Below are 15240 nucleotides of genomic sequence, written 5' to 3' on the forward strand. Positions count from 1 at the left end.
TTGTTGAAGACAAACCTTGTTCAGCTCATAGGAGCTAAAGAGTGTGCACAGATTTAGCACTCTATGACAGCAGTGTTTGGAACAATGTGTAAAGCAAATATATACACTTTCCAAACACTGTTTCCATAGACATGTGCACACCTAACTTTACTTTTCAACAAAGTATTCCAAGAGAACAAAGCAAATTTTTTAAAAGAAATTGAAACTTTATTTTTAAATTACATTATCGCAATTGTGAAATTTTAATGCACTGCCAAACTGTTGCAGACTTTAACTATGTGTTTGACCCATTTGTAGTTTTCATTGCTGTTGTGATTTTGAAGCTTAAATGGGCACTGATGCTCCATAAAGTAGCTCATCTGTCAATTAAAGGGACACTGAACCCAAATTTTGTCTTTTGTGATTCAAATAGAGCATGCAATTTTAAACAACTTTCTAATTTACTCCTATTATCAATTTTTCTTCGTTCTCTTGCTATCTTTATTTGAAAAGAATGTCCAGAACCTTGGACAGCACTTGTTTATTGGTGGATGAATTTATCCACCAATCAGCAAGAACAACCCAGGTTGTTCACCAAAATGGGCCGGCATTTAAATGTACATTCTTGCTTTTCAAATAAAGATTCCATGAGAAGGAAAAACATTTGCTAATAGGAGTAAATTAGAAAGTTGCTTAAAATTGCATGCTCTACCTGAATCCCAAAAGAAAAAATTTGGGTTCAGTGTCCCTTTAAGCTAGTCTAGTGCATTAATCAATTAGTGGTCCTGTTTCCAATCCTCCTACCAGTCTAGATTGTAAGTTCCCATGGGAATAGGGCCCTCAATTCCCCCTGTTTTTGTCTGTAAAATTTTGTGTCTTATCGTATTGTTTCTCCACTGTATGGTTATCCTTGTACCCACGGGCAGCGCTGCGGAATCTGTTGGCGCTTTATAAATAAAGAATAATAATAATAATAATAATAATAATAAGTGTGCTCTGAGATCTGCACCAGTGGGCATTTTAGATGTGCCAGTCTAGTGTCATTAAAGGATAAAAGCACAAACAAACACCCCCAACATACTATTCATTTTATTGCCCCTTGAAATAATGCACACGGCACACAAGCTATGTAACTTCATTTGACCACTACTAAGAACCATTTCCATCTGTGAGAAAAAGGCAGGTATCCAAATGTGTCTGAGAAGTATAGAAGTGAAAGGAAATAATGGTATCTAATTAATAAAGGGATTAGACAAAGCAAGAACTAATTAGTTAACATATCCCAAAGGAAAACAAAATTTATGCTTACCTGATAAATTTATTTCTCTTGTGGTGTATCCAGTCCACAGATCATCCATTACTTGGGGGATATTCTCCTTCCCAACAGGAAGCTGCAAGAGGATCACCCACAGCAGAGCTGTCTATACAGCTCATCCCCTAAGTGCCACTCCCAGTCATTCGACCGAAGACAAGCAAGAGAAAGGAGAAACTATAGGGTGCAGTGGTGACTGTAGTTTAAAAATAAAACACACCTGCCTTAAAATGACAGGGCGGGCCGTGGACTGGATACACCACAAGAGAAATAAATTTATCAGGTAAGCATAAATTATGTTTTCTCTTGTAAGGTGTATCCAGTCCACGGATCATCCATTACTTGTGGGATACCAATACCAAAGCTATAGGACACGGATGAAGGGAGGGACAAAGCAGGTGCTTAAACGGAAGGCACCACTGCCTGCAAGACCTTTCTCCCAAAAATAGCCTCCGGAGAAGCAAAAGTATCAAAATTTATAGAATTTTGAAAAAGTATGAAGCGAAGACCAAGTCACCGCCTTACAAATCTGTTCAACAGAAGCCTCATTTTTAAAAGCCCATGTGGAAGCTACCGCTCTAGTAGAATGAGCTGTAATCCTTTCAGGAGGCTGCTGGCCAGCAGTCTCATAAGCTAAGCGTATTATACTCCTTAGCCAAAAAGAAAGAGAAGTTTCCGAAGCCTTTTGGCCTCTCCTCAGTCCAGAGTAGACAACAAACAATGCAGATGTTTGACGAAAATCTTTAGTAGCTTGTAAATAAAACTTTAAAGCACGAACCACGTCAAGATTGTGTAAAAGACGTTCCTTCTTTGAAGAAGGATTAGGACACAGTGACAGTACAACAATCTCCTGATTGCTATTTTTATTAGATACCACCTTAGGTAGAAAACCAGGTTTGGTACGTAACACTACCTTATCTGCATGAAAAATGAGAAAAGGGGAATCACATTGTAAAGCAGATAACTCCGAAACTCTTCGAGTCGAGGAGATAGCTACTAAAAACAGAACTTTCCAAGATAAGAGCTTAATATCTATGGAATGCAAAGGTTCAAACAGAACCCCTTGAAGAACCTTCAGAACTAAATTTAAACTCCAAGGTGGAGCAACAGGTTTAAACACAGGCTTGATTCTGACTAAAGCCTGACAAAACGCCTGCACGTCTGGAACCTCAGCCAGACGTTTGTGCAAAAGAATAGACAGAGCAGAAATCTGTCCCTTTAAGGAACTAGCTGACAAACCCTTCTCCAATCCTTCTTGGAGAAAAGATAATATCCTAGGAATCCTGACCTTACTCCATGAGTAACCCTTGGATTCACACCAATGAAGATATTTACACCATATCTTATGATAGATTTTCCTGGCGACAAGCTTTCGCGCCTGTATTAAGGTATCAACGACCGACTCGGAGAAACCACGCTTTGATAAAATCAAGCGTTCAATATCCAAGCAGTCAGCCACAGAGAAATTAGACTTGGATGGTTGAAAGTACCCTGAAGTAAAAGGTCCTGTCTCAGAGGCAGAGTCCATGGTGGAAAGGATGACATGTCCACCAGATCTGCATACCAAGTCCTGCGTGGCCACGCAGGTGCTATCAAAATCACTGATGCTCTCTCCTGCTTGACCTTGGCAATCAGACGAGTGAGCAGAGGAAACAATGAAAACACATAAGCCAGGTTGAAGGATTAAGGCGCTGCTAGAGCATCTATCAGCGCTGCCTTGGGATCCCTGGACCTGGATCCGAAACAAGGAAGCTTGGCGTTCTGGCGAGACGCCATCAGATCCAGTTCTGGTTTGCCCCAACGTTGAATCAACTGTGCAAACACCTCCGGATGGAGCTCCCACTCCCCCGGATGAAAAGTCTGTTGACTTAGAAAATCTGCCTCCCAGTTCTCTACTCCTGGGATATGGATAGCTGATAGATGGCAAGAGCGAATCTCTGCCCATTGAATTATCTTTGAAACCTCCAACATCGCTAGGGAACTCCTTGTTCCCCCTTGATGGTTGATGTAAGCTACAGTCGTGATGTTGTCCGAATGAAATCTGATGAACCTCACTGCCGCTAGCTGAGGCCAAGCCTGAAGAGCATTGAATATTGCTCTTAGTTCCAGAATGTTTATCGGAAGGAGTGCCTCCTCCTGAGTCCACGACCCCTGAGCCTTCAGAGAGTTCCAGACTGCACCCCAGCCCAGAAGGCTGGCATCTGTTGTTACTATTGTCCAATCTGGCCTGCGGAAGGTCATACCTTTGGACAGATGGACCCGAGATAGCCACCAGAGAAGAGAATCCCTGGTCTCTTGATCCAGATTTAGTAGAGGGGACAAATCTGTGTAATCCCCATTCCACTGACTGAGCATGCAGAGTTACAGCGGTCTGAGATGTAGGCAGACAAATGGAACTATGTCCATTGCCGCTACCATTAAGCCTATTACTTCCATACGCTGAGCCACCGAAGGGCGAGAAGTAGAATAAAGAACACGGCAGGAATTTAGAAGTTTGGACAATCTGGCCTCTATCAGGTAAATCCTCATTTCTACAGAATCTATCAGAGTTCACAGAAATTTGACGCCTGTATTCAGAATGTTGTCTAAGTAAGGGGCTACTGCTATGCCCCGCGGCCTTAGGACCGCCAGAAGTGACCCCAGAACCTTCGTAAAGATTCTTGGTGCCGTAGCTAACCCAAAGGGAAGAGCCACAAACTGGTAATGCCTGTCTAGGAAGGCGAACCTGAGAAACCGATGATGATCTTTGTGTATCGGAATGTGAAGATAAGCATCCTTTAAGTCCACGGTATTCATGTATTGACCCTCCTGGATCATAGGTAGGATGGTTCGAATAGTCTCCATCTTGAAAGATAGGACTCTGAGAAATTTGTTTAGGATCTTGAGATCTAAGATTGGTCTGAAGGTTCCCTCTTTCTTGGGAACCACAAATAGATTTGAATAGAAGCCTTGACCCTGTTCCTCCTTTGGAACTGGATGGATCACTCCCATAACTAGGAGGTCTTGAACACAATGTAAGAATGCCTCTCTCTTTATCTGGTCTGCAGATAATTGTGAGAGGTGAAATCTTCCTTTTGGGGAAGAAGCTTTGAAGTCCAGAAGATATCCCTGGGACACAATTTCCAACGCCCAGGGATCCTGGACATCTCTTGCCCAAGCCTTGGCGAAGAGAGAAAGTCTGCCCCCTACTAGATCCGTTACCGGATCGGGGGCTAATCTTTCATGCTGTCTTAGAGGCAGAAGCAGGCTTCTTGGCCTGCTTAACTTTGTTCCAGGCCTGGTTAGGTCTCCAGACCGGCTTGGACTGTGCAAAATTTCCCTCTTGTTTTGTATTAGAGGAACTTGATGCCGCGCTCGTCTTAAAGTTTCGAAAGGCACAAAAATTAGTTTGTTTGGTCCTTAATTTGTTAGACCTATCCTGAGGAAGGGCATGACCTTTTCCTCCAGTAATATCAGAAATGATCTCCTTCAGTCCAGGCCCGAATAGGGTCTGCCCCTTGAAGGGAATGTTGAGACGCTTAGACTTTGAAGTAACTTCAGCTGACCAGGATTTAAGCCATAGCGCCCTACGCGCCTGAATAGCAAAACCTGAGTTCTTAGCCGTTCGTTTAGTTAAATGAACAACGGCGTCAGAAACAAATGAATTGGCTAGCTTAAGCGCTTTAAGCTTGTCAAGTATACCATCCAATGGGGTTTCTACCTGTAAGGCCTCTTCCAGAGACTCAAACCAGAAGGCCGCAGCAGCAGTGACCGTGGCAATGCATGCAAGAGGCTGGAGAATAAAACCCTGTTGAATAAACATTTTCTTAAGGTAACCCTCTAACTTTTTATCCATTGGATCAAGGAAAGCACAACTGTCCTCGACAGGGATAGTTGTACGCTTAGCTAGGGTAGAAACTGCTCCCTCCACCTTAGGGACCGTTTGCCATAAGTCCCGTAAAGCGGCATCTATTGGAAACATTTTCTTAAAAACAGGAGGGGGAGAGAACGGTACACCTGGTCTATCCCATTCCTTAGTAATAATTTCTGAAAACCTCTTAGGTATTGGAAAAACATCAGTGTAAACAGGCACTGTATAGTATTTATCCAATCTACACAATTTCTCTGGCACTATAATGGTGTCACAGTCATCCAGAGTAGCTAAAACCTCACTGAGCAACACACGGAGGTGTTCAAGCTTAAATTTAAATGTAGACATATCAGAATCAGGTTGAAGCATCTTCCCTGAGTCAGAAAAATCACCCACAGATAGAAGCTCTCCTGCCTCAGCTTCTGCATATTGTGAGGGGATATCAGACATAGCTACTAAAGTGTCAGAGTGCTCTGTATTTCTTCTAGCCCCAGAGCTGTCTCGCTTTCCTTGTAACCCTGGTAGTTTGGACAATACCGCTGTAAGGGTATGATCCATAACTGCCGCCATGTCTTGAAAAGTAAACGCCATGGGCGCGCTAGATGTACTTGGCGCCTCTTGAGTGGGCGTCCCTTGAGCGGGAGTCAAAGGTTCTGACACATGGGGCGAGTTAGTCGGCATAATGAACCGACTAACGAACAAGGAGTTTCCTCTATGTCAGACATGTTAAAACAGACTAACAATGAGACCAGCAAGCTTGGAAAACACTTTAATAAATGTAAACAAGCAAAAACTAAAAACGGTACTGTGCCTTTAAGAGAAACAAAAAATGTCAGAAATTGAAAAACAGTGATAAAAAGCAGTAAATCTTACGAATTTTTTACAGTGTGTATAATAGGCTAACAGAGCATTGCACCCACTTGCAAATGGATGATTAACCCCTTAGTTTCAAAACCGGATCAAAAAAACGATAAACGTTTTTCAAAAGTCACAACAAACTGCCACAGCACTGCTGTGGCCCTACCTGCACATACAACGACTTTGGAAGGCACAAAAAACCCTTTAGAGAGGTCCTAAGTGTTCAGGGGACTCCTTCAGGGAAACTGGATGTCTCAAGCTGCAAAATCTAATGCGCATTTAGGCGCGAAAATAGGCCCCTCCCAACCTGTATTCACAGTGAGAGGGCCAAACAAAACTATCCCTAGGCAAAATCTAGCCAGCCATGTGGAAAAAACTGGGCCCCAATAAAGATTTATCACCAATATATAGAAAAAAACGTTTAAACACTTCCAGCAAACATTATCTTATTTTTCAGTAATGTGAGAAAGTAATAAGAATATTACCCTTTACAGCAAGCATGATACTAGTCGTTATTAAATCACTGTAATCAGGCTTACCTTAAATAAATCCAGTATTAACAGCATTTTCTAGCATATTCATTTCTCTAGAAAAATTTAAACTGCACATACCTCATAGCAGGAGACCCTGCACGCCATTCCCCCAGCTGAAGTTACCTATCTCTTCAGTTATGTGTGAGAACAGCAATGGATCTTAGTTACAACCTGCTAAGATCATCAAAGACCACAGGCAGACTCTTCTTCAACTTTCTGCCTGAGGCTAAAATAGTACAACTCGGTGCCATTTGAAAATAACAAACTGTTGATTGAAGATAAACTAAATAAATACACCAGTTCTCTCTAGCTACTTCCTTTCTTGTCGAGAGCTGCAAGAGAATGACTGGGAGTGGCAGTTAGGGGAGGAGCTGTATAGACAGATCTGCTGTGGGTGATCCTCTTGCAGCTTCCTGTTAGGAAGGAGAATATCCCACAAGTAATGGATGATCCGTGGACTGGATACACCTTACAAGAGAAATCAGTAATAGAACAGCTTATTATTATTATTTTTTCTTAAAATGATGGTAAACTTTACATCTTTTAAAATCAGTTCCAGAATCTAAGCGATAGTTTAGAGGCACTTTAATTGATCACTTCTAATAAAGATGCTCTGTAACTTACTTTTAAAATCTAGCTGTGCCATTCTAATACCACAGGCTCTGGCCGCCCACTTCAAAGCTCATATTTTTTGTGAGCTAACTGTTCTCCAATCGGTGTCTAGCTACAAAAAAGTGCCGCACTGAAAAACAGTTCAAACCGTTAGCTCACAAAAAATATGAGTGTTGAAGTGAGCAGCCGGAGCCCGGGGTATTACAGCGCATCGTTATTAGAAGTGATCAATTAAAGTCCCTCTAAAATATCACTTATATTCCGGAACTTATTTTAAAACATGGAAAGTATATCATCACTTTAATTATTTAGAAATAATAAATAATCAATAAATATAACCTGTGTCCAAAGTAGCCACCTCCTCCAGTAATAAGCACTGTTTCACGTGGAGAATCCATGACTGTCACTTCTGTTAAAAAAAAAAAAAGGAAAAAAGTTTAAAGTAAAGTAATAGAAGATTTGCTAGAATATACAAACAGTTCAAAATATTTAGTACATATATATTTTTACTATCCCTATATTGAGCTAGATTACAAGGAGAGTGCAAAAATATTAGCACTATTGGGCACTCACACAGCTCATGTTAAATCAATAGGACTTTTAATTTTGAGCTCATATTACAAGTTAAAAGTATACAGTATGTACAAAACATTTTATCCAAATGCATGGGATAGCAAAAGGATTGGATTTCAGAATACTTGTAACGCACCCCCTTTGGTGTCCAGCAAGTTAATAATAATGCCCCTGGTTTTGACGATTGGCTACAGCGTGAATCGTCATTATACGCTGAAATAGACTATGCATTGCAGGCGGAGGAATGGCGGAATGTATAGGAAAATGAAAGGGTGATTATTTATATATTTTAGCGTTTAAAATTATTTCAATCAATGAAAGTGCCTTTCATTTACTTTTTTTTTTATTACAAATATTGTTGAGCGTATAGCTTAACTTTACAATCACTTTAATAGGACAATACATTTTTAACGACTTTGTATGCATAGTTGAACATGATAGTGCTGGGCAATAAGTATACCTTGGTTTCTACGGTTAAAAATAATTTTTTCAAAGCTCAGTGTTTACCATGCGTTTGCTATACCCTAAACAGTATTTTCTGGTCGTACGGACACTCGGTCGGTCTCCCTACACACCCACGTCTTTGCTCTCTAAGATGGAGGGTAGGGCGCACGTGCTTAATATATTGAGCATTGCAAACTTTACAAATTATATATATATTTTTGATTCCATCGTTGGCTATAAACGATATATTGATGATCTCCTGGTTGTGTGGTCTGGTACAGACTGACAGTGAGCTCTTTGTCAATTATCTAAATGATAATGAAGTTGGGTTGAGATTCACATCCTCTTTTGAAAGGATTGAGATTCCTTATTTAGATTTAATTCTAACAGGACTCCTGGAAGAGAATAGAGTGAGTACTTCGCTATATGTAAAACCCATATCTTCAAATACCTTCTTGCATGCAAGAAGTAGTCACCCTCCACATACTAGTTATGGAATAGCAAAAGGGCAATTTCTGAGGATACAGAGAAATTGTTCGGAGGATGACACCTTCCTGAATGAAAGTGAGAAATTGACAAAAAAACTGTTAGCACAAGGGTATGACAGTGGAGTGGTGCGAAAAGCATTAGCAGATGTCTGCCAAAGAGATAGGGTGTCCCTTCTTGAAGATGGGAATACGTCAAAGAAGGTAAGACAAAAACCCACCTTCGTGACCACCTACAGTCCCCAATACTATTCCATCTGCAAAATCCTACATAGAAATCTGCCAATTCTGTTGGCAGATGACAATTTAAAGAATGATATAAAAGATGGTTGTTTTTGCGTCGCAAGACGCAATACAACCATCGGGAATCAAGTGTCTCCCTCAATGCTTAGAAAAACCAAACCACAGAGTAGTTGGTTGTCGCAAAAGGGACACTACAAGTGTGGTAACAGCACTTGTAAAGCTTGTGGATACGTTACCACAGGAAAGATCTTCCAATCTCTGACAACACAGAAGGTATACTCATATCTACAATGCACGAACTGTAGGTCAATTTTTGTTATCTATATGATAACATGCTCACTGTAGGGTGTACTTCTCGTGAGGTCAGAGAAAGGATTAGAGCTCACCTCAACGACATTGAACGAGGTAACGTGACTACTGGTGCTTCTAAACATTTTGTGGAAGAACACGGTAAAGATGTAAGAGGCTTCTCTTGGATGGTAATAGATCAGATCCATAAAAAACCAAGAGGAGGCGATAGATCCAAGGACCTCTTTGAGAAGGAGGTCTTTTGGATCTTCACCATTGGAAGTCGGCAACCTCTAGGTCTCAATATTGAGACTGATCTAATTAATCATTGGTAAAGTGTTTAGGTCATAAAAACATGTGTGTGTATAAGTACATGGATACCCACAAAACTTTAACAAGAGTGGGTTAAGTACTCTTACATCTAGAATGCGAACCAGTAAGTTTAACACTGATATACATTAGACAATCAATCATGTTATATCTTTCATTAATCCTAGACATTTTATAGAGTAAGTGAATTATGACAACTAACAAAAATAAAAATAAGATAAACTTTCATTCTGTCAAACGACATAAAATGTATTTTGTTTGGAAAAGAACTAAAGATCATACATTGATAATATAGAAAGGTTCAGTTCAATAATTACATTCAATTTAATTTATTATTATTTTCTATTATTATTTTTTTGTTTTGTTGTTTCTTATTTTTCACCCTATTTAATCTATTTTACTTATTAATTTATCTATCTTATTCACAAATTTGTCACTTAAATTAGACCCCTTAAAGGAAATAAATTACCCAATAGTAATACTCCAAAAATTATAGCCTGAGCCATAACAATTATAAGTGGCCAATCACATAGGTCAATTTTTAGCCTAGTTATAATACATACTATTATAACAGTAAACATGGCTTCAGTTACGCCACGCTTAACCTCCTATTAGTGCGAACGGAGCTCTGTGAAAAAGAGGAGCGGGTTAGCGCAACTCTCTAGCGTGCTAACGTATAATTCCCACGTAACTCTGCTGTTCAAATTTTTTTAATGAACTAATGTTTTCCACAATATAGAAATACTTGCATATGATTTGTTCACAGTGAAAATTTAATCTTCTGTAGCAGTGTTATGTCAAAAGGTACATCCTGCCTTCTGTAAATGTTAAAGGGACATGATAACCCAATTTTGGGCTAGATTACAAATGAGGCGCAAATGTTTTCTCGCAACTGATATCGGGTTTTCACAATCATTTGGGCGCATGTTAAATTACGATCATATTACGAGTTAAGCATAATCGCATGAACGCAATCGCAATTTACGCTAGAATGATTACTGCGTCCTCAGAGCTGTGGTTAAAGTGATGGTAAACTCTCCTCTTTTTAAAATCAGATCTGGAATGTAAGCGCTATTTTAGATGGAGTTTAATTCATTAGCTGTAATGAAGATGCAGTATAACATGCTTTTTAATATAGATATGAAATTCAAATACTGCAGGCTCCTCCGCCCACTTCAAAAGTAAAATTTTCTGTGAGCTAACAGATTGAATTGTTGTCCAATCAGCGCTTTCCCCATCTGGCACTTTTGTTGTAGCAGGACATTGATTGGAGAGTAATTCAATCATTTAGCTGACAGGAAAATTGACTTTTGAAGTGGGTGGTGTAACGTGGGGTATTTGAATTTCATATCTATATTAATAACTAAGTTATAGCGCATCTTCATTACAGCTAATAAATTAAACTCCATCTAAAATAGCGCTTACATTCCAGATCTGATTTTAAAAAGGGGAGAGTTTACCATCACTTTAACTGTTTCGCGAAACAAAAAAAAAGTGTCACATAACACATCAAAAATACATTACAAAAGTACACTTAAACTCACTTACATAATAAAACCCTCTAATAAAAATATTGTACACACAAAGTGTTAGAAAAAAAAGCAGGCAAAGAGCTTTAACAAAGATAGATATGCATACATATACATGTCTACAGATGTATATGTAATTATGTATGTATAAATATATGTCTATATATGTGTACATATGTATCTGTGTGTGTATACATGTATTTACAGACAAATATACACATTTAAAGACATAAATACATACATATATAAATATGTGCATTGGCGCCCTTTGCATTTAAAGTGAATGTCAATTTTGATGAATTAGTGCCCGGTTTTTAATAATCCTATTAAAAACAAGGGCACTTTAATTCATCACTCGTTTTCTTCAAAAACTTATTTTTTAATCCTGGCAGCCTCTCCAGCACTTCCTCCGCCCGTCGCAAGCCGTCTTCCCGGGTCCAAAATGACAAATACGGCTTCCTCCAATCACGGCGTTGCATCAGGCCAAGATTCCCCCGAGGGGAAAAACGTGATTGGAGGAAGCCGGATATGTCCTTTCTGACATCGCAGAGGCTTCCTACGGCCGGGGGAATCGCTGGAGCGGCTGCCAGGATTAAAAGGTAAGTTTTTGAAGAAAACTAGTGAAATTTGAATTTTGATGGATTAAAGTGTCCTTGTTTTTAATAGGATTATTAAAAACCAGGCACTAATTCATCAAAATTGACATTCACTTTAAGTAGATGAAAAAGCATATTCAGCAAATCAGGGTGCTGAACCTAAAATGGGCCAGCTCCTAAGCTTCACATTCCTGCTTTTTAAATAAAGATAGCAAGAGAACAATGGAAAAATGATAATTGGAGTAATTTAGAAAGCTGCGTAAAATTGCATGCTCTATCTGAATCATGAAAGAAAAAAAATTGGGTTTAGTATCCCTTTAAATACATAGAAATAGAGCTTGAAGACGTCACAGAATGTTTAAACTTTACCAAAAGAAACCAATCTCACAACTCTGAAGCTGATTTGAGAAAGCCCTGAGTCAGTGAGTCCCCCTTCCCTCCTCTGTTCTCACACTTTCTAATCTGCCCCTATGTTGCTAGTGCGCGTGGCCGTTTTGTTCACTATTCTGATGGGCTGTGACGTAGTTGCATTTAGAATGTTATGAGAAGAGCAGTGCATGCGCGGTATGGATTTTTTATCAGTCAGCTGACGGAAAGTCACTTCCGTTCGCTAGTCTGATGAATTCGCTAGTCTGACAGAACACCCCAGCACAATAGCCAACGAGACCAAAGCCCCCCTTGTAAAACTCATTCCCCAAGGTTTATTTCGGGTGTATGCAAGAGGATCAGCGATGCGCTCCCCAAGACAGGCAAAACAGATAGTGAAAATAGAAGAATCACCAGACGTGACGTCAGATTGGAGTTTTTAAGGAATTGGAGTTCTCGACAGAACACACGTCCCCTTTGCCCATGCGGCATTCTGGGGTTTGTAGTCCCCAGCCGCAGGAACAGACAGGCGGTGGTGGACCCGCCAACTGTCCCGATTTTCATGGGACAGTCCCAATTTTAGGGGCCTGTCCCGCTGTCCCAGGGAGACTGCCATCTGTCCTTTGCTGCATACTTGTTGATTTTAGATAGTGTCCCTCTTTCCAATTTGTAAATGTTGGGAGGTATAGAGTTCTAAGAAATAAATATATAGTGAGTGAAAGAATTAAATTATAAGGTATTGCTGTAGTTAATTATAACCTAACCAGAGATACACTGTGGACAAACAGGGCGCCCGGATATCTGAGCACTGTCCTACCTGATCTCACCTCCACGTACCAACTGCACCTAAAGAGTAGAAAACGCTGTACATCTGAGTGCTAATCGATATATAACGCTGAAGAGCCCATCCCATTGTCTAACTATCAGGCTTAACCTTCCTATAGCGCTCACTCCCCTTCTCCTCACAGTGGTGCCATTGCACGCCCCTAAAACGTCATTCTGAACTTTACCTCCCAAATTAGGATTAGCTAAACGTATATTTTGTTCACTTTATTTAAAAAACAAACAAAAAGAAACAATGTACGTTTGGTTAAACGCTTGTCAAGTATTTAAAACCCAAACTGATAAAAGATGTATCTGTTTTTAGTTTGCATATTCCGTACAATGACATGGCGGCGCCCTAAGCAAATCTGCGATGGGAAACGGTTCCATGGTAACAGGGAAGCCTCGGCGCAATACCGCGTCATTTAGGCTGCTGCAAGACATGGCGGGTAACTTGAAGCCGGAAGAATTGAGAAGTGTACTGGAAGCGTTGAGCGGACTAAACCAGAGTTTGGGTATGAAGTGACAGATCCGGGTACATAATAATAATAGGAGAATACATTTCTCCTAGGTGTATACTGTCCGAATATATTTAATTATTTCGTGCGCTTTAATACACTCCTAGCAACAAGAAATCATTTTTATAGACTTCAAAAGTATTCTATGTATTTCTTTACCACACTATTTCCCTGTAGTATGTTTGTTTTAGCGTTACACTTTTCAAAAGTAAACATTTAAATCAGGAGGTGGTTTTTCCCTACGTTTTATGGCTCTTAGTCTCTTAGTAATTTTAATGCTCCCCTGTTTTCAAAATGGGGCCACATGCACCTCTGTGTTTCTCTCCTCGACTTTGTAACAAAACGAATCAGGCGATCACATGCTGTTCAGCGTCAAACCTCACAATCAAAAGAACATATCACAAAGCGGCAAAAAAAATTGAAATGTGCTGGGCGGGGCTTAAAAAATCATAAGGCCAAAGTAATATAAATATTATTCTAAATAAAGTCATATATTTTAATACAGTTAGGAGGCAGCAAATCAAACACAAGCTCAAACCACTGGTATGGCTATGTGAGCTATGTATTTAATTATCCTTTGCAAAGATATTGCTAAATATTTTTGTCTTAATTGGACATTTAATAATAAATTCTTTAAAACTGCTCTCTGCATTCCCCATTAATATTCTAAATTCTGGCCTTTAAAGTCAGCAAAAATGCACAGTAGCACACTACATAGCATACACTTATACATGCAGATACACACACACACACACACACACTACATAGCATACACTTATACATGCAGACACACACACACACTACATAGTATACACTTACACATTAAGATACACACACTACATAGCATACACTTATACAGGCACACACACACATTACATAGCATACACTTTTACATGCAGCATATACTTATACATGCAGATACACACACACACACACAACATAGTATACACTTATACATGCAGATACACACACTACATAGTATACACTTACACATTAAGATACACACTACATAGCATACACTTATACAGGCACACACACACACACACACATTACATAGCATACACTTTTACATGCAGCATATACTTATACATGCAGATACACACACACACTACATAGTATACACTTATACATGCAGATACACACACACACTACATAGTATACACTTATACATGCAGATACACACACACGCTACATAGTATACACTTATACATGCAGATACACACACACGCTACATAGTATACACTTATACATGCAGATACACACACACGCTACATAGTATACACTTATACATGCAGATACACACACACGCTACATAGTATACACTTATACATGCAGATACACACACACGCTACATAGTATACACTTATACATGCAGATACACACACGCTACATAGTATACACTTATACATGCAGATACACACACACACTACATAGCATACACTTATACATGCAGATACACACACACACACTACATAGCATACACTTATACATGCAGATACACACACACTACATAGTATACACTTATACATGCAGATACACACACACACTACATAGCATACACTTATACATGCAGATACACACACACACTACATAGCATACACTTATACATGCAGATACACACACACACACACTACATAGCATACACTTATACATGCAGATACACACACACACACTACATAGCATACACTTATACATGCAGATACACACACACACACTACATAGCATACACTTATACATGCAGATACACACACACACACACACACACACTACATAGCATACACCTACACATGCAGATACACACACACACATTACATAGCATACACTTATACATGCAGATATACACACTACATAGTATACACTTATACATGCAGACACACACACACTACATAGCATACACTTATA

At 39.5% G+C, this 15240-nt stretch overlaps 1 protein-coding gene across 1 annotated transcript in view; it reads right to left on the bottom strand.

The window, feature by feature from the left end:
• SDR42E1 (short chain dehydrogenase/reductase family 42E, member 1) overlaps nucleotides 1–12969 on the bottom strand; it is a 32829-nt gene extending 19860 nt beyond the window's left edge. Inside the window, exons 1-2 of the mRNA XM_053700723.1 lie at nucleotides 12816–12969; nucleotides 7484–7553 (exon numbers count right to left, since the gene is read on the bottom strand). Of these exons, the coding sequence (XP_053556698.1) occupies nucleotides 7484–7542 (59 nt within the window). The 5' untranslated portion in view covers nucleotides 7543–7553; nucleotides 12816–12969. The remainder of the gene's footprint in view (nucleotides 1–7483; nucleotides 7554–12815) is intronic.
• Nucleotides 12970–15240: the final 2271 nt, after the last annotated feature.

The sequence above is a fragment of the Bombina bombina genome, chromosome 1, assembly GCF_027579735.1.
Source record: "Bombina bombina isolate aBomBom1 chromosome 1, aBomBom1.pri, whole genome shotgun sequence".
Classification (NCBI taxonomy): Eukaryota; Metazoa; Chordata; class Amphibia; order Anura; family Bombinatoridae; genus Bombina; species Bombina bombina.